Below are 20,103 nucleotides of genomic sequence, written 5' to 3' on the forward strand. Positions count from 1 at the left end.
TCTTAGAACTGTTTCTTCACTACAATAGTTCGTAGCCACTTGGCTATCCGCATCATTTTGTCCCTTAATCATTTCAGCAGATTGAACATCTCGTGGAACTGATTTACTGTTTTGTAAATCCGAGTTTTGATACCAGCTATTGACCTACTGTTCCTACAGCATTGTCTTCTTTATAAATAGCAATATTCTCCCCCTGGGACTTCCCATCTTAATTCTGACATCTTCGTTTCACACCATGACCACTGCAACAGCAGCCATCCCTCATCACTGTTAGAGCAAAGTTTGAGCAGGCTGCTACAACTGGGTGTCAGTCAGAACAGCCACAAAGCAGATTGGTCAGTGCTGTTTGCTCAGACTCTTTCAAATCTCCGATAGTGACGTGATCACCTCTCCTCACAATCCTCCTTTCCCTCCCCACAAGTGTTCAAAAACTCGTGAAATCAAAGGCAGTGGTAATTTTCTTCTAGAGGCAATGACAGTAAGGGAAGGGGAAAAGAAAAGCTTGGTTTACAGTTTGGACTTTCATTATACTTCAGTTCTTTCTTTCTTTAACTTAAACAAACAAATATCAGAAAAGCAGAGGAGCGGCAGTTCATTCAACCAGTAAAACATGCCGAGGACATCTATAAATTTGCAACCAATGTTATTGCCTTAGGACTGTTATGTTATCCCCTAACAGGATCCAAACAGTGAGGCTGACTGATCAAACACACCTTCAGTAAATCAAATCCTTGCAAAGTTGCTGTAGTAATGACATAGTCATTCTGGCACTTGAGCATGTTTGAATGCATAGCATGTTCAGTCTCACTCAAGTTCCCTCAAAACAGTAAAAGCCTTGTTCTAGAATGAGATGCCAACTTAAAACTAATTAGTTGAGTTACAGAATAAGCTTCATACATGTGGTGCTGTGTATCAACTACATTATTCAACAAATATTTTTCCATTCTATCTCCCATTCAAGATTGCAAGACAGCTGTAAAAGCATAAGACACACTATTTAAAATATTGTGACAGGCTTCATCAAGCAAGATCTCGACTGCATTCTGCTTCAGATGCAAAACAAAAAGGCCCATTATGGAAAGTAATGCTCTTAACCACAACGATCTTGTTCACTGCTTTTATTTTCTGCTTAGAATCCCGAGTATTATTACAAGTTAGAAGGAAAAGCACCCAACTGCTCCACAACTGTACCTGAGCAAAGACTAAAGGCAAATGTTCATCACAACACTCATTAGCTTGTTTGTACAACTAAAGTACAGGTAACATTCACGACACTCCACAGAGCATGATTGGTAAGTGGCACTTTTTGTGAATTACCACCATTTGTACTAATGCAACCATGTAAAAACACCATACAAAAATATACACGAGAGTTTATTTAGCAAAGCTTTATACTGTACAGTGTACTTTGATAACATGCACACTAATGTAAAAAAAAAAAAAAAACAATTAAAAAAATACATTGAAACAATATGAATTATACAGAACAGACATGGAAACCATCAAAACATCAAAGTCCCAGTGCAGCTCTCATTCCAGTTGCCCTTAACTGAAAAAAGGAACAGCATTTCAAAGATAGTTTTGCATGATTGACATGAACAGCTTTCCCTAATTTAAACATCAGCTGAAGATACCTGTTTTCCAAGGTTATCTCAGCATCTCACAAGGGCTTTGCTCAAGCTTACCGCACACAGATGTATCTGAGAGTTCAGTTATAGCTCTTTTAATAAGCACAATAATTTATTATAGCGTTATTTAAACATTTATTGATAAGACCCTGTCAACAACTCTAGAAACCTGTAACCATTACAGTTTGCTCCACTTTAAATACTAAGCTTACACCAGCTAGAAAAGAACTCAAAACAAGAACGATAAAAAGCATTAGGTTGCTTAGTAACTGATAAGATTTCCCAGCCATCAATCCCTGGTTGGTTGCCCATCATCCAAAGGAAGTATTCTGTCCAACATTATTTTGTCTTAGTGCTTGGAAAAAACAAAGGGCAACAAAGGAAATAAGTTACTAGGCTCACACATTTTTTCTAGGTTCATCATCATACATAAAAGCCTTAGAAGTAGCTTGGCTCTCTCAATTATTTTCACACTAGTATCCCCGTAGCCAGCAAGTCAACAGTTACTAGGATTACTGGAATAACATCAGTACAGAACAAAGAAGAGACATGCAGGTGAGTGGAAAAAGTTCTAACAGTCCTAAACTCGCTCACTACAAGCAATCAGTAGGGATGACAAAAAAATAAAGTCCCATTATCTGTTGTTCCACAGTGAAAACAGCACTGTGGAACAACAGATTCATGTTATATCTCAGTAGAAGAAAGTTACTAACTGATTTGTACTGCTTGTAATTATTGCGTTGAGCCGACACAAACTCATTTTACGTGTACATCACAACACCCACAGCCCACTGATAGTCTCCCAGATGCAACACCTTCATTCAAAAACAAGTTTTACTTAGTACTATCACAGGGCAAAGAAAGTGTTTTGGGGATGTTGTTCAAAATGCACAATCACATAGAAGTGGCTTTTCCTCAATTCTTCATGCTAAACAGTAAAAAAAAAACCAACAAAACAACACCTTTTTTTAGTACTACATCACAGCAGGATTTTAAGATCTTCAATATTTCTTTTTGATGATGTAAGAGCTGAACATGTAACCTTATTTTTTTCAGACTTACTTTACTTCCTAAAACATGAAACTGCTTACTCAAATGTCTGAAAGCTTGCAAACAAATACATCCCTGCCCCTCAGCTCTACCCAAACCACTTGGAGTAAACATTGGTACTTAACGGCTAAAATAACTTATTTTGCTTGAGCTACAGTTTTGAAGGAAACAACCCAAATCTGAAATCTTCCGACACAAAGATTTAGAAGAGGAGACGCATCCAACACTAATTTTTCTTCCTTATTTTCCTTTGTCATTCAAGAAAGAAATGAGAAATTAAGGTCAGCTCCAGTCTGTTGTCTTCAGGCACTGTGAATCCAAACTATAAGTACATTGTACTCCCCATAAATCTTAATGTCAAAAAAAAAAAAAAAAGCAAGTAGAAAATGCTTTTCCCCAAACCAACTATAAGTACGATCCACACAACTATCCTCAAATTCAAAGAGGAAAAATAAGGCTACAGAAGTCCACGGGCTACAGTTATTGTGTACTCATTTACTGGTTTAAGGCACACAGTTGCGGGGTTTGTTGTTTTGTGGTGGTAGTGGGTTGTAGTTGTTTTTTTACTTTAGGAAGATACGAGTTTGAAGTCACAGTGAGGAATTACACATTTCAGTTTTGGTCTGGCACTAATCATGTATCTCATGCCTACTTCTGCAGACTTCTGTACAATATTTCAGTTGTCAGGTAATGTTCTCTAGTACCATTTTCATACTTGGAGTGACACAAATGGAAAAGGGAGAAGCCTGAGATGATAGTGCTTTTAACCTTTAAAAAAGCTACACATCTAAGGATTGAATATAAGCCTTGAACTAATGTAAGAATATGGGGGAAAACCAAGTCTACATTGGTATTTCAATGAGCATGAAAATCTTCAATAAAGCAATAACCTACCAGATAGACATTGTACATCTTCACTCTATCACCCGCAATGCCTATTACTGCAAACCTCCAGTTTTGTGCTACAGCAGAAGAGCAGCAAACCAAGGGTAAATCTTTATGGAAGGAGCAACTGGAATGATGTACTGAGGAGTAACAAGCTTTTGTGTACCACTCCCAAACTTCAGAGACACAAAATTAGCTCTGATAATACACATTTCCAAGAAAATATAGACCACAACCCATTAAGAACTGCAGAGAGAGATCATGCTTAAAAGATCATTTATGAGAGATTGAGTTGCAAAACCTGAATGCATATAAGAATGTAGAATGAGACTCTAAATCTTAAACCAACTTCAAGTCTAAATGTCGAAGCTTTGACACTGGCTTCTAGGCTATAATGCCATAAGCACATATTTGAAGCTGTTCCATGCTTAGACATAACTGAAGAATTGAAGTGGTGGGCAGACTTTAGCAAAAGGTATAGAATTTGCTAAATACTTACATTTAATTTAGAAAAAAAAAAAAGTTATGTTTATTCACGAGATGAAATAAACACTTATTTTATCTTAAAATGTCCCAATTAGAAGTTTTGAATACATTCTTCCATAAATAAAAAATATATATTTGCAATAGGTTTGTCAAATAAACCTTAAGAGACTTAAAGTATTTTACTATGAATACCAGCTTATAGTTCTAGCTCTAAGAAAAGGTAGAAAAACTATTTTACTTCAACATAAAAAGGAGTCTGCTTTTCAATTGTACCAATGAGTGACACTTTCCCAGAGGCACAGAAGAGCAGCATGTAGCTTTGGTGACAGAAACACATCTTCCCCAAAGGTATGGTGATAGAAGATTTAAAACCAGCAATGCTAAGTGCTTATAAAGGCTAGTTTGATTCCCTCCCACAAAAAAGGAGATGTAAAGAGCCAGACCTGAAAATGAAGCAATTAACATTCACCATGATATGTAAAAAACACGGAGTTCAGTCTGTCCTGCAGCTAACAGCTTGGTGACTTAAAACAGCAGCACAATTACTGTACACACAACTGCCTCCAAAACCAATTTCAGTAGTTCATAGCATTACAGGCCTCTAAAGGCTGCACTTTTTCCTCAGTGTAAACAAACAAAACGTTTTTCTCATCACACTCATCAATGCAGTGAACTAAACTTCAGCAGCTTGATCAAAAATGCTTCTCTAATATTTATTTTATGCACAGGCAACAAATTAGCTTTGTCCACCCTGTCAAGATCTGAAGGAGATACATCAGACTTTAGGGAAAAAGAAAAGCTAAGTGACAGGCTTACAACCTTATTACTGGCAAACAGATGGAAAATTAGACTTCACATCAAATACCAGCCTATGGTACATGACATACTGCAACCAGCTTTAAGCCAGCTCCAAAAATATCACCATCAGCAGCTCCAGTTAAGAAATAACACCTTTTCCTTACCTTTCAAAAACAAATCTTTTATGAACCAATAGCTATAGGTATGGCTATTACTGCAGCATAATAAGAAAGATTCTGCTTCAATTAGTGACATTTGGTACTCTGTTTTCTATTTTAATTCCCTTCCTAATGGCTTAAATAAGGGAGATGCACATTCTTATTCTGATTGTCTCCTGACACACGAACCAAAACATGTTTGTTTTACATGGTACGATCTCCATGTGAATGGGGCAAATATCCACAGTGATTTAGCAAAATTAGTACCTCAACATCTAAAAAGCAACAGAAAAACAAACTTGGAGTGAGTTAACATAAATCCTCCTACACAGCACAGATTTGGTATTGCTTGTCTTGATCTTCCCCAGTGACCCAGGATAGTTTGAAGCTGGAAGAGTCAACTGGAATTTGGATTTGAAGGTTTTAAGAGAAAGCATTTCCCAAAAGCTGTTTTATAAATGTCCAGTCATACTAAAGTTTACTCTGGTAATATTTATACTTCATCACGCAGCCAATTCAGAAGCCCTTACAGTGGGTTAGTCCATGTTTCTGCTGAGATTGTAATGATGGAATTATCAGAAGGAGAAATCTACAGAAGAGACACCTTTTCTCCAAATGCACAATCATACTAATTATCTGAAAAACTATACTGGAAATTTATAAAATCTTTTCTTAGAATTGAATGAATTGCCCTCTGGATTCGTCCTAATCCCCTCCACTGATTATACAGGGAATCTAGTTGAGATTAGAACCTTCATCTCTCAAGCAGCAGTTAGGCAGTCCTCACTGCAAAACTCCAGTGCACATCTCTGAGAGCATGTTTGCCATAAGACTACTTTCCTGCCTCCCATGAAAGTAAATAACCTTTGGAAAAGGAAGCATCAGCACAAGAGTGCTTAAAGTCTGCCACTTGGCATCTCAGACTACCTATTACATCTCTCCATTCCTACCCACACTTTCAAATTACATCTTGTAACCCATTTTACGAGGAACAATAGCAACATCAAATAAAATCTCAGCTTGCAAAAATACCATTAAATAAGAAAAATGGTGTTACTCTATGCTGCTGTGATTTGGTATGTTCCACGCATTGTCAGATTTTGGAAGTTAACACAGTTACTGCATCTTGAGACTGTTTGCTTTTTATTCTGATCATTATTATTCTATTCCAGCAACAGCTCCAACAAACGGGTTCATGCAGGAAGAAGCGATAAAGACGGCAATCCAAAACAGGAGGCAAAATACCGTAGTAGGCCAAGAGGACAGCGAAGACCAAGGAAATGATCTTCCACAGAAATCAGATCTATCTCTGCACATTTCACAGATGGCCTTTTATGAGCCCCACTGCAGTTCTGTCACTGTCCTTCACACTCACAGCCACTTGAAAGTGGGAAAGCAACTATACTCTCCCGTGTCTGAGAAGGAACCTCTAGGCTACATCAGGGTACAAGTATACACACACACAAATTGTCTTATATACATATGCTGTAGCACACATTTGGTTAGACAGTATCAGGATATAATACAGTTAACTCCCCTGGTTTACAAACACTACTCATGATCTAATCTTGTTAATAAGACATTAAGACTTAAAGATCAGCAGGTAGGTTACTGGCAACAGCAACTGTGGTTTGGTTAACTACTAAGAAAAGCAGTTCTAATAACTTAGTGATCGCTTGAACAGCTGACTTGTTTGTAAGACAGAACGGGTTCATTGTGAAAGTCACTGTGTGAATTAGTTTAAGTCTTTTCAGGCAGCTCAGATGAATTAACTCTAAGAACAAGCTAGAACTAACTGAGGCACTTTAGGCAAGAATAACAAGATATAATAAGATCAATGGGTCAGGCTCTACCACTAAAACAAGAATACACTAAGTTGACAGTGGGTAGCAGATTTCCTGTAATTATCCATATTAGGTAATCAAGCTGGTATAGTAATTCCATATGAAGATGACAGTTATCACAGATAGTGGAGACAGCTAACACAAGCAAGGAGTAGCACTCATCTCTACACGGAATCAATACCTCACTTTAAATAACATAATGGTTATGTGATTTCTTCTGTTGGCAAAACACATGCCAGGAGACAGAATTCCTTATACACAGCTATTCTAGGCATTGTTGTAAGTGGCAGTCACTGTAGCATCTAGGCACTAAGATAATTCTTTATGTAGAGCTAATAATTCTGGTCAGTACTTTATACTACCTAAGAGCTTGTCCACACGAGGAAGTTAGCACAGTAAGGCAAGGCATTGATTTACACTGACATAGCTATTTCATATTAAATTACCATATGGACGTTTACTAGGAGATGGCAACTCTCCATTAACAACAGGAAAGAACCTTGGCTATCTGGAAACTGCAGTATAGCAACTGTACTGTAAACTCACATCATACCTTAACATTTGCTACCTCCTACATACAGACAAAGTCTAATGAGTCATTTCTAAACTAACACAAATCCAGAGAAAACCGGCAATGTTTTAAAACAACATTACTGCCAGTTGTTTATGAATCTGCTGGTAAAGCTTCCAGAATAGAAAGCTACACAAAGCGTCATTGTTTTCTCACTCTCACAGAAATGAAAATGTTTAAAACTTGCCATAATCTCTCACTCATCTAACAGTAACTGAACACGTGCTTTGTTAGAAATAACAGCTCTATAGAAGCAGCACGCTCTGGTTTGACGAGACACAACTGTGGCAGCTTTTAAATGTAGCATAAAATGATTAAAAGTATACTTGGCTGTGTAGTATTTCTGGTAGTCACAGTGTGCTTGAAGTTTATCGGGTTTAACCAGCATACTTCAGACCTGCAAGAGAAGCAAGTTCAGGACATACGCGCTGTACAGTGTACTGAATTTTAAAAAAGAAGCCTATTTCAACAAAGAAAAACAGTGAAATATCCAAGTGTCTGCAAGGCAAACAGTGTTGAGAGGTAACGGTAATACAACTCATGTGCTCGCTCACGCACAGTTAATTCACTTCATTTTCACAGTCAGGAAATGAACGCCATGAAAAGCCTTCTAAGCAGCATGAACAGAACCAAAAACTTGTCATAAAGGAATCATATTTCAGCTATCTCTCCCAAACAACGCAAGTTATGTTAGTCTAGGCATTTGTTTGCTGAAATCTTTCCCCTTTACATGATTACTTTCCAGGCTGCACTGTTCTCACATAAAAAAATGCTACACAATACAACACAGCACATGTAGAAGAAGAGAAAGAGTTACAAAATGTGGTACTCTGTACAAATGTATTCGTCCGAAAGCCAACACTGCAACAGACAAAGGGAGTGGAACGTTGGCCGCCATCTTCAGGAGTTTACTGTAAGAACATAAAGAAAAAATTGCCAGTTTTGTGGCCCTGTGTGCAGGAGTCCAAATACCACATTTCATTCTCTATAGAAAATGAATATATTTAATATAGGAAAAAAAATAACAAACAACCAAACAGGTTCAGTGAGAAATAATGATATACAAGCAACAGCAATTAGGCGAAAAGGCTAATAAGATGCTATTTAACAATATCATGATGCAAGCTTAGAAATAATTCTCAGTAACAGAGAGATGTGTTGTTTCGCACCATTTGAGTTAACAAGCACTAGTCAAGAAGATAAACTACACCGTTTATTATGAAGTTTTTCTGGGATAATGACTGATTTTATGTCTGAGGAATAATTGCACAACCAAGTGCTCCAAACTAAGCAGTGTGGGCACGTTTGACAAACTCTCCCATAGGAAACATTACAAATACATATCTATAAAGGCTTCATATCCACTTAGTCTTAACTTCCAGATCATAATTTTTAGGATACAGAAGGATTCTGTAATGTTTAGAAGGATTAAGTGAATAGAGAATGAAAAAAAAAAAATCACCGATAAAACAAGTCTTTATGCAACTGGTATTTTAGATATTAAATCCTTCACTTATGTCCACGTGGTAAATGCAGGTCATTTTTCCTCCACTTACCTGAACTACAGTCATTTGCACATATTCCACCTAGTTCTCATGACTTAAAATACGTGAGTTTATTAATCTCTGTGTAGGTTGAATAACTACACGCCTGTGAAGTGCAAATTAAGTTTTAACACAGAAACTGACGTGGTAAGAAATAAACAGTAAAATAGCTGCAGACTGGGCTACAGTACCTTGATTTCACTTCAGAAGTACTCGAATTCATGAGGACTTCTAAAATGCATACAAGTATAATAGCTGTAGTTCTACATGGATCAGGGTCAAGTGTAACACTGTACCTGCAAAAGAGTGAATTTGTTTTAAAGGCGTGTTACTTCTAAACTAGGCCACCAGACAGCATCCTATTTGGAAAAAAGGATGTGCTAACAACAATGAACATGAAATGGATATGGCATCCCTGGGTGAATTTAAATCATTTCTGAATCGTTACTTTCTTCAATGTACCATTGGATACTTAACATCTACTTATATCGTAACTAAAGCCAGATTGCATAGAAAGAATGGTTACAGTTAATGGAAGTCTTTGATGCTATAATAACGTACACAATCTTAAGAATCAAACGTTTGCAATTGTGACAATCTTCAAAGATTTGGATGCTTTTCTTCCACCCTTATTAACAAATTAAGAGTTACCTGAGATTTTTTAACCAATAAACCAAAGATGGCAAGTTGAGCAGAACAATCCATGTGAACAAATGGAGCACTGTAACATGGATGTTAAGACTGCTAGCAGCTTCAGCAGTAGCACTGCTTGAGAGAGACTGTGTTGCTTCCGAAGTACTGTTCGTCAAATTCTGGTTTTTGACTGTGCATCTAATGGAATTCTGTGAAGTTTCTTTTGAGTGGTCCAAATCCTGAAAGAAAAGAAAAAGCAAGAGCATGCACTGGCTTGATAGATCCCATACAGAGGGATAAAGAGAGAAAAGCTATCCCTACAGTAGCACATGAACTCTGATTCAGGGAGAAAAATCTGCAATTTACCCCTCAAAAAGCCATCAAAAGAAAAGTTCTATAGTCCCACTTGAAAGCATCTAGCAATTTCTCTTACACTAATAGTTTGTGTCTTTGGAAGAAAAGAATAGAGAGAAATCCTGACACCATTACAGTGATAAGAAATGGAGTTCCTGGAAGGAAGAAGAACAGAATAAGAGAAATAATAAAGCATGTGGGTGAAAATCACCCATCAAGTTCACGTTGCAGTTATCTAGAGCCCTGACTGTAGTAATCATATATGACAGAAGCGGATACTCGTGTCCTGTATTTTCACCATGCACACACTAAGCAAACTCTGCAGCCGTTCAGTTATCACAGCCTCATAGTGCCAGGGTGAGATGATAACAATACATAATGCATGCACTTGCCAAACAGTTTCTGGTCATCACAGAATTAGGAAGAGAAACGGGAATCACACTCACCCTATTCAGCACGTTTTGCTCTGCTCTTACATTCACGCTTAGTTTTATAACCTGTAAAACAGATTTGCTTTTTCAGTAAAGTTGCTTCACACGAAATCTGTAGCATACAAGAAAAAACAAAGGGGCTAATTATTGACTTTTTCTTTTTAAATAGCTAGGGCCTCAGTGGAGATCTCTCAGGTTCCAAGAGCATAGAGAAATCCCGTTGCTCATGCTGTGCTTTCTGCTGCCACCTACCTACCTCAGAGCACCTGCAGGCTGCTTCCTTTTGTACCCTTAACTCTCGGTCTTGTGCTCCCAAGGCTTCCCTAGAAACTAACCATAGCAGCCATTTTAGCAACTATAAAACCATAGGGTGAATCAGATACCTAAGTTAGATACTCTGATGCACAGAAGACCTTAGAAACTGAACAGCACGGACTAAGTATGAATCCCCACGGTGCCAGTAAAGGGATCAGATTAGACATACATTAAAACTAATCTAATTCAATATAGCCACGTATCCATCTTCCTCCCTTTACTTCAAAAGGACCTGTGAAAAGTATTGAAGGAAGTATTCTACAGAACATTCTTTCACTGAAGCTTTTGTTCAAGGAAGGTTATTAGCATTATTAGCATTCAGTTTTATAACATGACGTACCGTAAGGTTAAAACTGCAAATAAATGAGTTACTGTAGCACGCACATAGAACTTTAAATTCCTTTGAAACAAGTATCATAAGAACAACATCACTCTAAGAAGTACAAGACAAAGTTGAAAAATCCACAAACAGATCTATTTCAAGTACCTAAATTTTAACATTTCTTGCAAGTATACAACATGGTAGCCTTAATTTTTTCTTTTAACATTTTTAATTCAAAACACACAGAATTCTGACTTCATGTACAAGTTCAAAGCGCTTAGCTTTACAGTACCTTGAGCAAGTATTGGAGATAAATAATCAGTAGAGCAAGTGCACCACAGGTGGTCCAGCTAACCAAAGCAAGGGACCCCACCACGCAGAGTCTTCTGGGTGTAATCAGTTTAGCTTTTGAAAGTACGGTAGGTCTGAAAAAGAGACAGAATCCGTCACACTCTGTAGTTTTAATGTCATTGCAAGATATCTAGCAACCACTCTGGTTCACAAATGACTCGGAAGAATGCATTGCTTCCAAACTGATTAAAAACTACAAAAAAAAGGGTTAGACAAGCATACACCAACTGCTACGTAAGCTACTGGACAAAAAAAAACTTCTCCAAATAAACTAACAAAACTGCCTGATGCCTTCCTGTAACCAAGACATTTTCAGTTTCCAGCTGTAACCAAGCCATTACTTATACTTCACTTGGGGAACACAGCATACTTTGGTGAATGTAAAGCACTAGCTCATCCTAACTCTAGACCTACATAATCACACAGTTCTTCCGTTGAGACAAAGAGAACCAGCCCTGTATTATTACTGCTACACAGCTGCACACTCAAAGAGACTCCGACAAACATTTAATACACCACAGTCTTAAAGGCAGCACAGCAGCATGCAACAACAAGCTTGAAAGATCAATTTCACACCATTCTTCTCAGACAGGAATTTCTGCTTGCTTACAGTGTGAGTGACACAGGAAAGCTTATTTTGAGTCTCAGCTTTCCAGAAGATATGATTATGAGACAAGCATGAACCTATAATGAAAAAGATGAGATAATGAGATAGGAAAATGGGGTGGAATGTAATGGGAAGCTGGTGCAATGCCTATAATTTCTTGGAATTACACAGAATATTCTGGTATTAAAATAGACAGTGAAAATAGGGGGAAAAAGAAGTGTTATTAGGAAAGCACCATCTTAAAAGCTTTTGCAACAAATGCCAAAAAAAAAAAAATCACAAAGAGAATCATAGAATCCTTAGAGTTGGAAGAGACCTTTAAATATTGTCTAGTCTCACTGCCCAGCAATGAACAGGGACACCACAGCTGGACCAGGTTGCCCAAGGCCTGATCCAGCCTGGCCGTTAAAGTCTCCAGAGATGGGGGATCAACCACATCTCCGGGCAGCCTGAGAAAAGAACCTGACAGGTAAAAGAAACTCCACAGACATTAACAGCTAAATAACCAGTTATTTGCTGCTGGCCATATCAGAACTTTTCCAGATACTGAGTCAAGGCCAAATGAATACTATTCTACTTAAAAGACATTTATAAAACATCAGATTCCCGCCCCCCTAAGAAATTCAGGACTGGATCAAAACCTGTATGAAATAATACAACCGCGCATGGTTCTATTATCTCATACAGGCCATTTAAGTTCTCCTTTGGTGATGTGTAACAAGGAGTATGAGGCACTTCTCATTCTTCGTTAGTACTTAGCAGTAGCACATAAAGCCTAAAACCAGGCAGAATTTCATCTGTCCAACATTCACACTGAAGCAAACAACAACTTCCACATTGCAGGCATCTAAGAAAGCGTAATTAGAGTATAATGTTGTTTTACCTAGTCAGAGTTAACCACAATGAAGAGAAGATTCTCAGAGTCGTAGAGAAAAATACTGCACTCCAGTAGGCAATGCCTGTCCCAAAAAGAAATAGAATCAGGGACACAAGGGGGAACCATGCATCCTGACTACTCAGTACAGCAGCATCCACCTCTGGTAGCAAGAGTGAATCCCATATCTCTCTAAACCAGTTAAACCTGCCAAAAACATGAAAGCAGTATTACTTATCACTTCCACTTACTGTTACAGTAAGACATTTAATCAACTACTCCTCTTACTTACAGCCTTTCAAACAAACTCACAGTCAGACCATAACAAAATAGTCCTCCCACCAATAGTTATTCTGAAATCTCTTGCTTTAGAAACTGCTTTAAAATAATAATAATAAAAAAAAAAAGATAATGCAAACTTACCCCTGCAGAAACACAACAATGCTTATAATAGGTTCTACTTTGTAGGGCTTAGCTGCTCTAACTAGTTCAAGTGAAAATTCTGAACACTGGCCTAGAATCAAGAACAGAAAGCACCTAAAATTATTATTTTGGCATCAATTTCAACAGCAACTATTCACAACAAAAAGCAAATTCTGGAGAAAATTTGGAAGTTCACTTTCAAGATAATCTGGATGATGCAGTAAGTCAGCCTACTGCATCATGGTTGGACTTATCGTATGACTTTTACAACCTAAAAGATTCTGTGATTCTATGATCAGAGGGCCTTATTCACTGTATCATTCATACTCAGGTTGTATTAGCACAAGAGCTTCCAGAGGAATTCAGTCTGTGACAAAAACCAACCTGAACTTAAATGAAGATGCATTTTGGCTCAAGACACGTCTAACAATCAGTCGCCAAATCTAACCTCCATGCAAGATTGTTTTCTGTATGTTAACATTATGTTTTTGACTTTAACGTGTCTTTTTAAGTAGTTTTCTACTAATAGTAAAATATGGTGCAACACACCAATCACAAGGAAGCAACTGCAAAGAAAAAACAAACTCTGCTAATACAGAGAGTATAATACACAACCATGGAGAACTATCAACAAAACTTGAAGCTAGAGGAGAATGTACAGCCAAAATATTTGCTCTTATTCAATGATACCTGGCTAGAAAATAAAACAATCCCAACTGCTGCATCTTCAACATTTCAGAAGTAATTAATTCAAAAAAACTAGAAAAATATTTTTCCTGAAAGCTACCTGTTGACATCAGTGTGCTCAACTGTCCTCCGTAGGTAAGGAGGATATTAGAAACAACATAGACAGGAAGAGCGCCAGCATGGAACCTTATTATCTGAAAGACAAGGATAAGAAAATCATTCATATAGATACACATGCACACAAAAATTAACATAAAGTCAGCATGACAACTTAACTGGAAGATCTATCCTAAAAGATGTTACCAGTTTCTTGTTAACACGTACAAGCATTTGATAACCACTGTTAACAATTAATGTCACGTATGGAAAATGCTTTCATAAATGGTGACTCAAACGTGTTTTTGTAAGGGATCAAATTATAAAAAGAAGCTTTTTTTCCACCCACGCCAAATATAAAATGAATGAAGTAGCACGTTATTGATAATTCAGTAAAATACATAAATAAGCCCTAAAAGCAAAAGGCACCTTACAAGCAAAAGCTGCATAGAGTTACAAATCCTTACAGACTCATATTTTATTCACTTGGGACCCACTGTACAAAGTCATGAACTAATATCCCTCTGGATAAAAACTGTACAGAAACGCTTCTAAAATGATAACAAAATGAAAAAAATCCTTGATACAGTTGCATTTATTCAGATACAGAAACTTGCCGGTAATAATCCAGACCCACACTTTGGAGCTTGGCGATTTAATTACTTTTCAGAATTAAACAACTGCAGATGGGTCGTCTATTCTTACTGACAGCAATACACAAAAGCATTACAATAGTTATACAACAATAGTTATAAAGAGACAAACTGAACTGCTTACGATTTTTTAACCCTCCTTTTGGTTCACGTCAAACATTCAAGTTTTATCAGTACTGACTCATTTGGTAAGACAGTCAAAACGACCTCCAGTGCCATCTTTTTATAGATACTAGGTTAACTACAGACTACCCTAACTGATGCTCAACAAATGCACTATGCTCTTAAGAGCAAGAGACATTTTCTATTATGAAAATAGGGGCAAGAGATGGGATGCCATGCCAAGCGACAAAGTTTTAACTGCTCCTTCAATAGAGCTCTTCTTGGCTTCAAGAAGGGATTTCATGTGCCACAGTAGGGAAGAAAGGAACAAGAAACTTATATTGAAAACCCCTCTTACTTGTCCAAGAATTTGTAAAAACGACGTCTTCACTATTACCTGCATTAAAAAAATTAACAGATGTTTTGAGTGTTATTTTGCACAATGGCAAACAAATACAAAACACTTTTAAGAAACCAACTTAACTATGAGAACACAGCAATCCTGTAATTGAAATGTACATCTTGCTATCAACTTGTTTTTAAACAAAGACATTGATGTTTTGCATCAAGAAGCATTAGCCCAACTTCCAACAGCTTTGCAAAACAGCTGCAACAAGTACTACATTTACAGAAAGGCCACAGAGCAGAACTTCAGTTTAGTTTAGTATTTGTTTTGCTAAAAGCCAGCTATACGATTTGAAAAATGAATTATACAAAAATTATACATTGACACAAATTAGCTATTAAACGTTTCTCACTTACTTCATACTGACAGTCTGAGGAAGAGTAAATATTTAGCACTGGAACCCTGCTCTCATTTTCAGGCTGAGCAACGTGCAGCTTTGCAGAAATCTCAGTAAACGATGGAACACTGAAAGAGAGCAACTTCGCTGGTGATCATGATTATTAATAATCATTTTTTTAAAAAATAGCACACTTTAGTCTTCATCAAGCACACATGAATCAGAACTAGTTCATCAAGTGCCATCACAACCTATGAACTGAATGGTCTACTGAACTTGCTTATTCTAACATAAGGAACCACAGAATGGTTTGGGTTGGAAGGGATCTTACAGACTGCCTAGCTCCAACCCTTCTGCCATGGACAGGGGGACACCTTCCACTAGGTCATGCAGCTCTAAGTCCCATCCAGCCATCCAAGAACTACTTCACATTCCCAAGCCGCTGTGTTCCACTATATCAAGAGGCACAGTACTAATGAAAACTGACAAGTTTAGCTAACACCTCACAGAACATGTAAACGTGCTAAATGAAGAGAACAGGTAGAATGGATTTTCAAGAAGCAATTTGGTCTGCTATAAGCATTAAGTTGTTGAACAGAAAACACAGGAGAAAAAAAACAAACCCAAAGTTCAACCTACAGTTCATGAGTGACACATATCTCAAGGTGTATCATTCACTTTTGTCAGGGCTATGCTATTGAAAGAGCTTAGGGCTGCTCTGTGATCAAAAATCTGGATTACAGGAAGAAAACAGTATCCAGAGCGAGCTCTAGTTCCCACTCCTTAAGGGGTCAAAGCTTAAATCTACCAAGAAATCAAGCATCCACTATCAGAAAATAAGTAATAATTACCAATCAAGTAACTAGTTTATCTATCTGAAGAAAAATCAAAAGAACTTCTTTGTCAAGGAAAGCAAACAGATAATTGAGAGACACACAGAGGAGAAACATGCTTGAGACTGGAGAATTTGTCTCATGTCAGAAACATGCCCACAATGGAATGTTCAATCTCTTCCAAAACATAATAAGAAATTACAATTGTTCAAGTCCTTACTTAGCCACAGTTACTGAGTCTTCATGTGACCAGGGTATATGTAGTCTGTAAACACTAGGTTTTCTTTCTGAAAAGGAAGATAATTGCAAACAAAATTCATTCAGAACAAGATGTGGCAAGTGTCTGCAAAAATTAAATGAAGAAAATGTAGTAGTTCCACTGAATACAAAGCATTCACTAGGTACCTCAAAACTACACCAAAGCACAAATAAATATATACACACTGCTTACCATTTATTTACATCTGTCTATCACGTTTGACCCCATATAATTTTACTTTAAGACTTTTAAAAACAGAAGTAAAACAACAGTTAACCTGCAGTTCATTATACAGAAGCATTCTGTTTGTGTTTACATCAAAATTGCAGTGCAATACAGTGCACTTAGCATTGAACAAAGATGACTTTTAAACACATGTTGTTACATAACAAAACATGACACCAACATTTAAAAAGCAGGACAGTTATGAGAAAGCCTCTGATTTTCACTTGAAAACTATTTCCTCAAGCTAATTCAACTTTGTTTAAAAAAATGTTGTCTACCTTGATTTCAGCAAGGATTCTGACAATGTATCCCATAACACTCTTGTAGCTAAACATAGGAAGTGTGGGATAGATGAGCAGACAGACACTGAGCTGGACTGAGAACTGGGTGACTGGCAGAGCTCATAGGGTTGTGATCAGCAGAGCAGTCTGGTTGAAGGCCTGTATCTAGCAGTGCACCCAAGGGGCCAGTACAGGGTATGGTACTGTATAACATCTTTGGCGATCTAGATGAAGGGACATAGTCCACCCTCAGTAAGTGTGCTGATGATATGAAGCTGGGAGGAGTGGCTGACACACCAGAAGGCTGTGCAGCCATTGAGTGAGACCTGGACAGCCTGGAGAGCTGCAAGCACAGGAAACTTACTGTAGAGAGTGTTATTTACAGCTGGCTAGCTGAGAAGGGTCATAAACACAGTGCAGCCAAACAAGCAGCCATACCACCTGCAAGGACAGCAAGAACAGGATGCCCTGTGATGGTGAGAAACCAGCCATGGTTTTGTGAACTCAGCAAGGGAGTAACTTTCAGGATGATAAAAACAAGTTGCAAAGATACTTGGGGATGGTATGTAATTGGGAACTAATGATGAGCTCCGCTTTTGCAATATGTATGAGCTAATTATCCGTATTATAAAGGTACACACAGCCAAGGAATAAACGAGATTAGCTGATCATATGTCAATGACAGGTGTGGTCGTTTGCTTTTCTCCTGCCGTTCTACAACAACTTACAAAGTTCAATGAGGGCAACTGTAGAGACCTATATCAGAGAAGGAATAACTGCTCACATCAGTACAGATTAGGGGCTGGCCTGAAAGAAAAGAGTTCTGTCCTGCTGGATGACAGGTTGACCATGAGTCAGCAGTGTGCTCTTGTGATCAAGAAGACCAATGTTATCCTGGGGTGCGCTAAAAAGTGCAAACAGCAGGTCGAGGGAGGTGATTCTCTCTCTCTCTACTCTGCCCTGGTGAGACCACATCTGGATTACTGGGACTTATTACAGGCTCTCCAATTGAACGAAGATGGAGCTTCTGAAGAGAGTCCAGCAGAAGGTCACAAAGATTATTAGGGGCCTGGAACATCTCCTGAAATTAGGAAAAGCTGAGAGACCTGGGACTGTTCAGCCTGGAGAAGACTGAGAGAAGATCTTATCAATATATATAATTATCTAATTTCATAGGAGGAGTCAAGTGAATGGGGCTGGGTTCTTCTTGGTAGTGCCCAGTGACAGGACAACTGGCACAGACGGGGACACAAGAAGTTCCATATAAACATGAGGAAAAACTTCTTTACTCTGACAGTGACGGTGCACTAGAACAGGCTGCCCAGAGAGGTTGTGGAGGTTATAATAATATGAAGTTAATAATAAAGTTAAAATTAATAATTGAGTTGTAATAACACTGCCTATAGTCCATTGCTCAAGTGGACTTATATTTCCACAAGTTTTTGCCTTCAGAATTTTCAGCAAGGTTTGTGATATAAACGTATACTTTTGAACATGTATATTTACCTATCGGTGACCGGCAGTGGCTCTCGACATATATTTTGAAAGCTTGATATACCTAAAACATAAAAAAAACCAACTTAGTCCCCAAACAGTGGTCATATTAGCTTAAAAAGTACGTACTATTCTTACTTGGTTAAAGTGCTGAAGCTGTACATTGTAAAATAAACCAGTTGAATTTAATAGAATTTTGCTTGAAGAAAGACCTGTAAATAATATATTATTTCAAATCATTAGATACCGATAATTTCAGAAGTCACTACATCTTCAGATTCTTTCCCCCCACCCCACTTTTTATTTGTTTATTGCTAGCAGGAGCTTATTAACTTTCATAAAAACAATTCCACACACAAAAAAACCAAATTAACTAATTAACAAATTCTGACCATTGGAATTATTGGGAAAAATTATTATCCAAAGCGTTAGTGATATTAATTTCATATTTCTTCCAAAAGTAACATCATACACTTACCGAAGGAAAAAAGATTTGTTACAGGGAGCTGTATCGTTCTGGAGTCCTCGTTGAAGAATTCACAGTCCAAAGTAAACTGCAATTCAGAATATTGAGTACAGATCTAAATTCAGCACAAGACTAAAGCCTTTGCTCTAGCCAAGTCCTATTCACAGCCTCAGGCAAAGTACAAGACACAAATACTGAGATGTCACTTTTCTACGCTCCACTGATCAAAAACGGCAGTTAGTTTGTTCTTGTACACAGCAGTACAAGTTTGGATATCTTAAGCATAATTTCTACCATTCTCCTGCTTTCAATCATCTGCAGTACTCTTCAGAACACTATCCAAACAGCTGAGAAAGATCAGAATCCACTTCCCCATTCTTTGTTCAAGGCTGGGACGGGAAGTGGGGATGTGATGCTGGCAAAGGAGAGCGATCTGTCCCAGTTCTGCGTACCAATGCCTAAGCAGAAAGAGCCTCTGGTTTGGTTCCCAAAGTTTAACCACATAAACCAAAGAAAAGCACACAGCAGATACATTTTTTTACCATATCTAACGCACATTTAGCTCACTTGAAAATTACTTTCCATCACATTCTAAGTTTATCAGCTGTTTTCTCTTGAAAAGCCAATTCCCATGATTTTTAACAGTGAACTGCAACTCAGCAGGTTGCATTTCCCCAATTATCTCTGAGATTCAGAAGCATCAAACTGCGTAAAATTCAGTCTACCACATTATTGGTGGTTTCAGAGCTTGCAGGGCTGCCTGCACTATTCCACCCAGAATCTATATGTGGAACCTTCAAATATCTACAGCACTCTCTGCCACATCAAATAAAAGAATTGATTACACTAAAATAAAAATACAGGAACAAAACTAGAATATTAAGAAAAACAAGCAAGAACTTCCAAGAACTCCAAGGAATTGCTTGAGAACTGTTACTCCTTATCTTTCAAGCACTATTCATAAAGCCTGGAAGTTTATCAACTGCAAAT

General features: G+C 37.7%; 1 protein-coding gene across 11 annotated transcripts in view; it reads right to left on the reverse strand.

Moving 5' to 3' along the window:
• The window catches only part of PGAP1 (post-GPI attachment to proteins inositol deacylase 1), a 35,634-nt gene that overhangs the window by 3,147 nt on the left and 12,384 nt on the right, over positions 1 to 20,103 (reverse strand). For 2 of the 11 annotated variants that reach the window (XM_015867653.3, XM_085552861.1), the window contains 14 exons: positions 19,126 to 19,201; positions 18,786 to 18,859; positions 18,660 to 18,711; positions 16,609 to 16,675; positions 15,575 to 15,683; positions 15,171 to 15,209; positions 14,062 to 14,155; positions 13,275 to 13,365; positions 12,861 to 13,058; positions 11,312 to 11,444; positions 10,398 to 10,448; positions 9,616 to 9,836; positions 9,156 to 9,260; positions 1,104 to 8,331 (listed from right to left, as the gene is read on the reverse strand). In XM_015867653.3, the coding sequence (XP_015723139.2) occupies positions 8,193 to 8,331; positions 9,156 to 9,260; positions 9,616 to 9,836; positions 10,398 to 10,448; positions 11,312 to 11,444; positions 12,861 to 13,058; positions 13,275 to 13,365; positions 14,062 to 14,155; positions 15,171 to 15,209; positions 15,575 to 15,683; positions 16,609 to 16,675; positions 18,660 to 18,711; positions 18,786 to 18,859; positions 19,126 to 19,201 (1,449 nt within the window). In that variant the 3' untranslated portion in view covers positions 1,104 to 8,192. Of the gene's footprint in view, positions 1 to 1,103; positions 8,332 to 9,155; positions 9,261 to 9,615; positions 9,837 to 10,397; positions 10,449 to 10,638; positions 10,713 to 11,311; positions 12,055 to 12,860; positions 13,059 to 13,274; positions 13,366 to 14,061; positions 14,156 to 14,634; positions 15,210 to 15,574; positions 15,684 to 16,608; positions 16,676 to 16,729; positions 17,595 to 18,659; positions 18,712 to 18,785; positions 18,860 to 19,125; positions 19,202 to 20,103 lie in introns of those variants that run through there. The other 9 variants (XR_014948135.1, XR_001556293.3, XR_014948134.1 and 6 more) reach the window with 9 other exon arrangements.

Source organism: Coturnix japonica, chromosome 7 (genome assembly GCF_054131305.1).
Source record: "Coturnix japonica strain WE chromosome 7, WE-NBRP24, whole genome shotgun sequence".
In the NCBI taxonomy this organism is placed as follows: domain Eukaryota; kingdom Metazoa; phylum Chordata; class Aves; order Galliformes; family Phasianidae; genus Coturnix; species Coturnix japonica.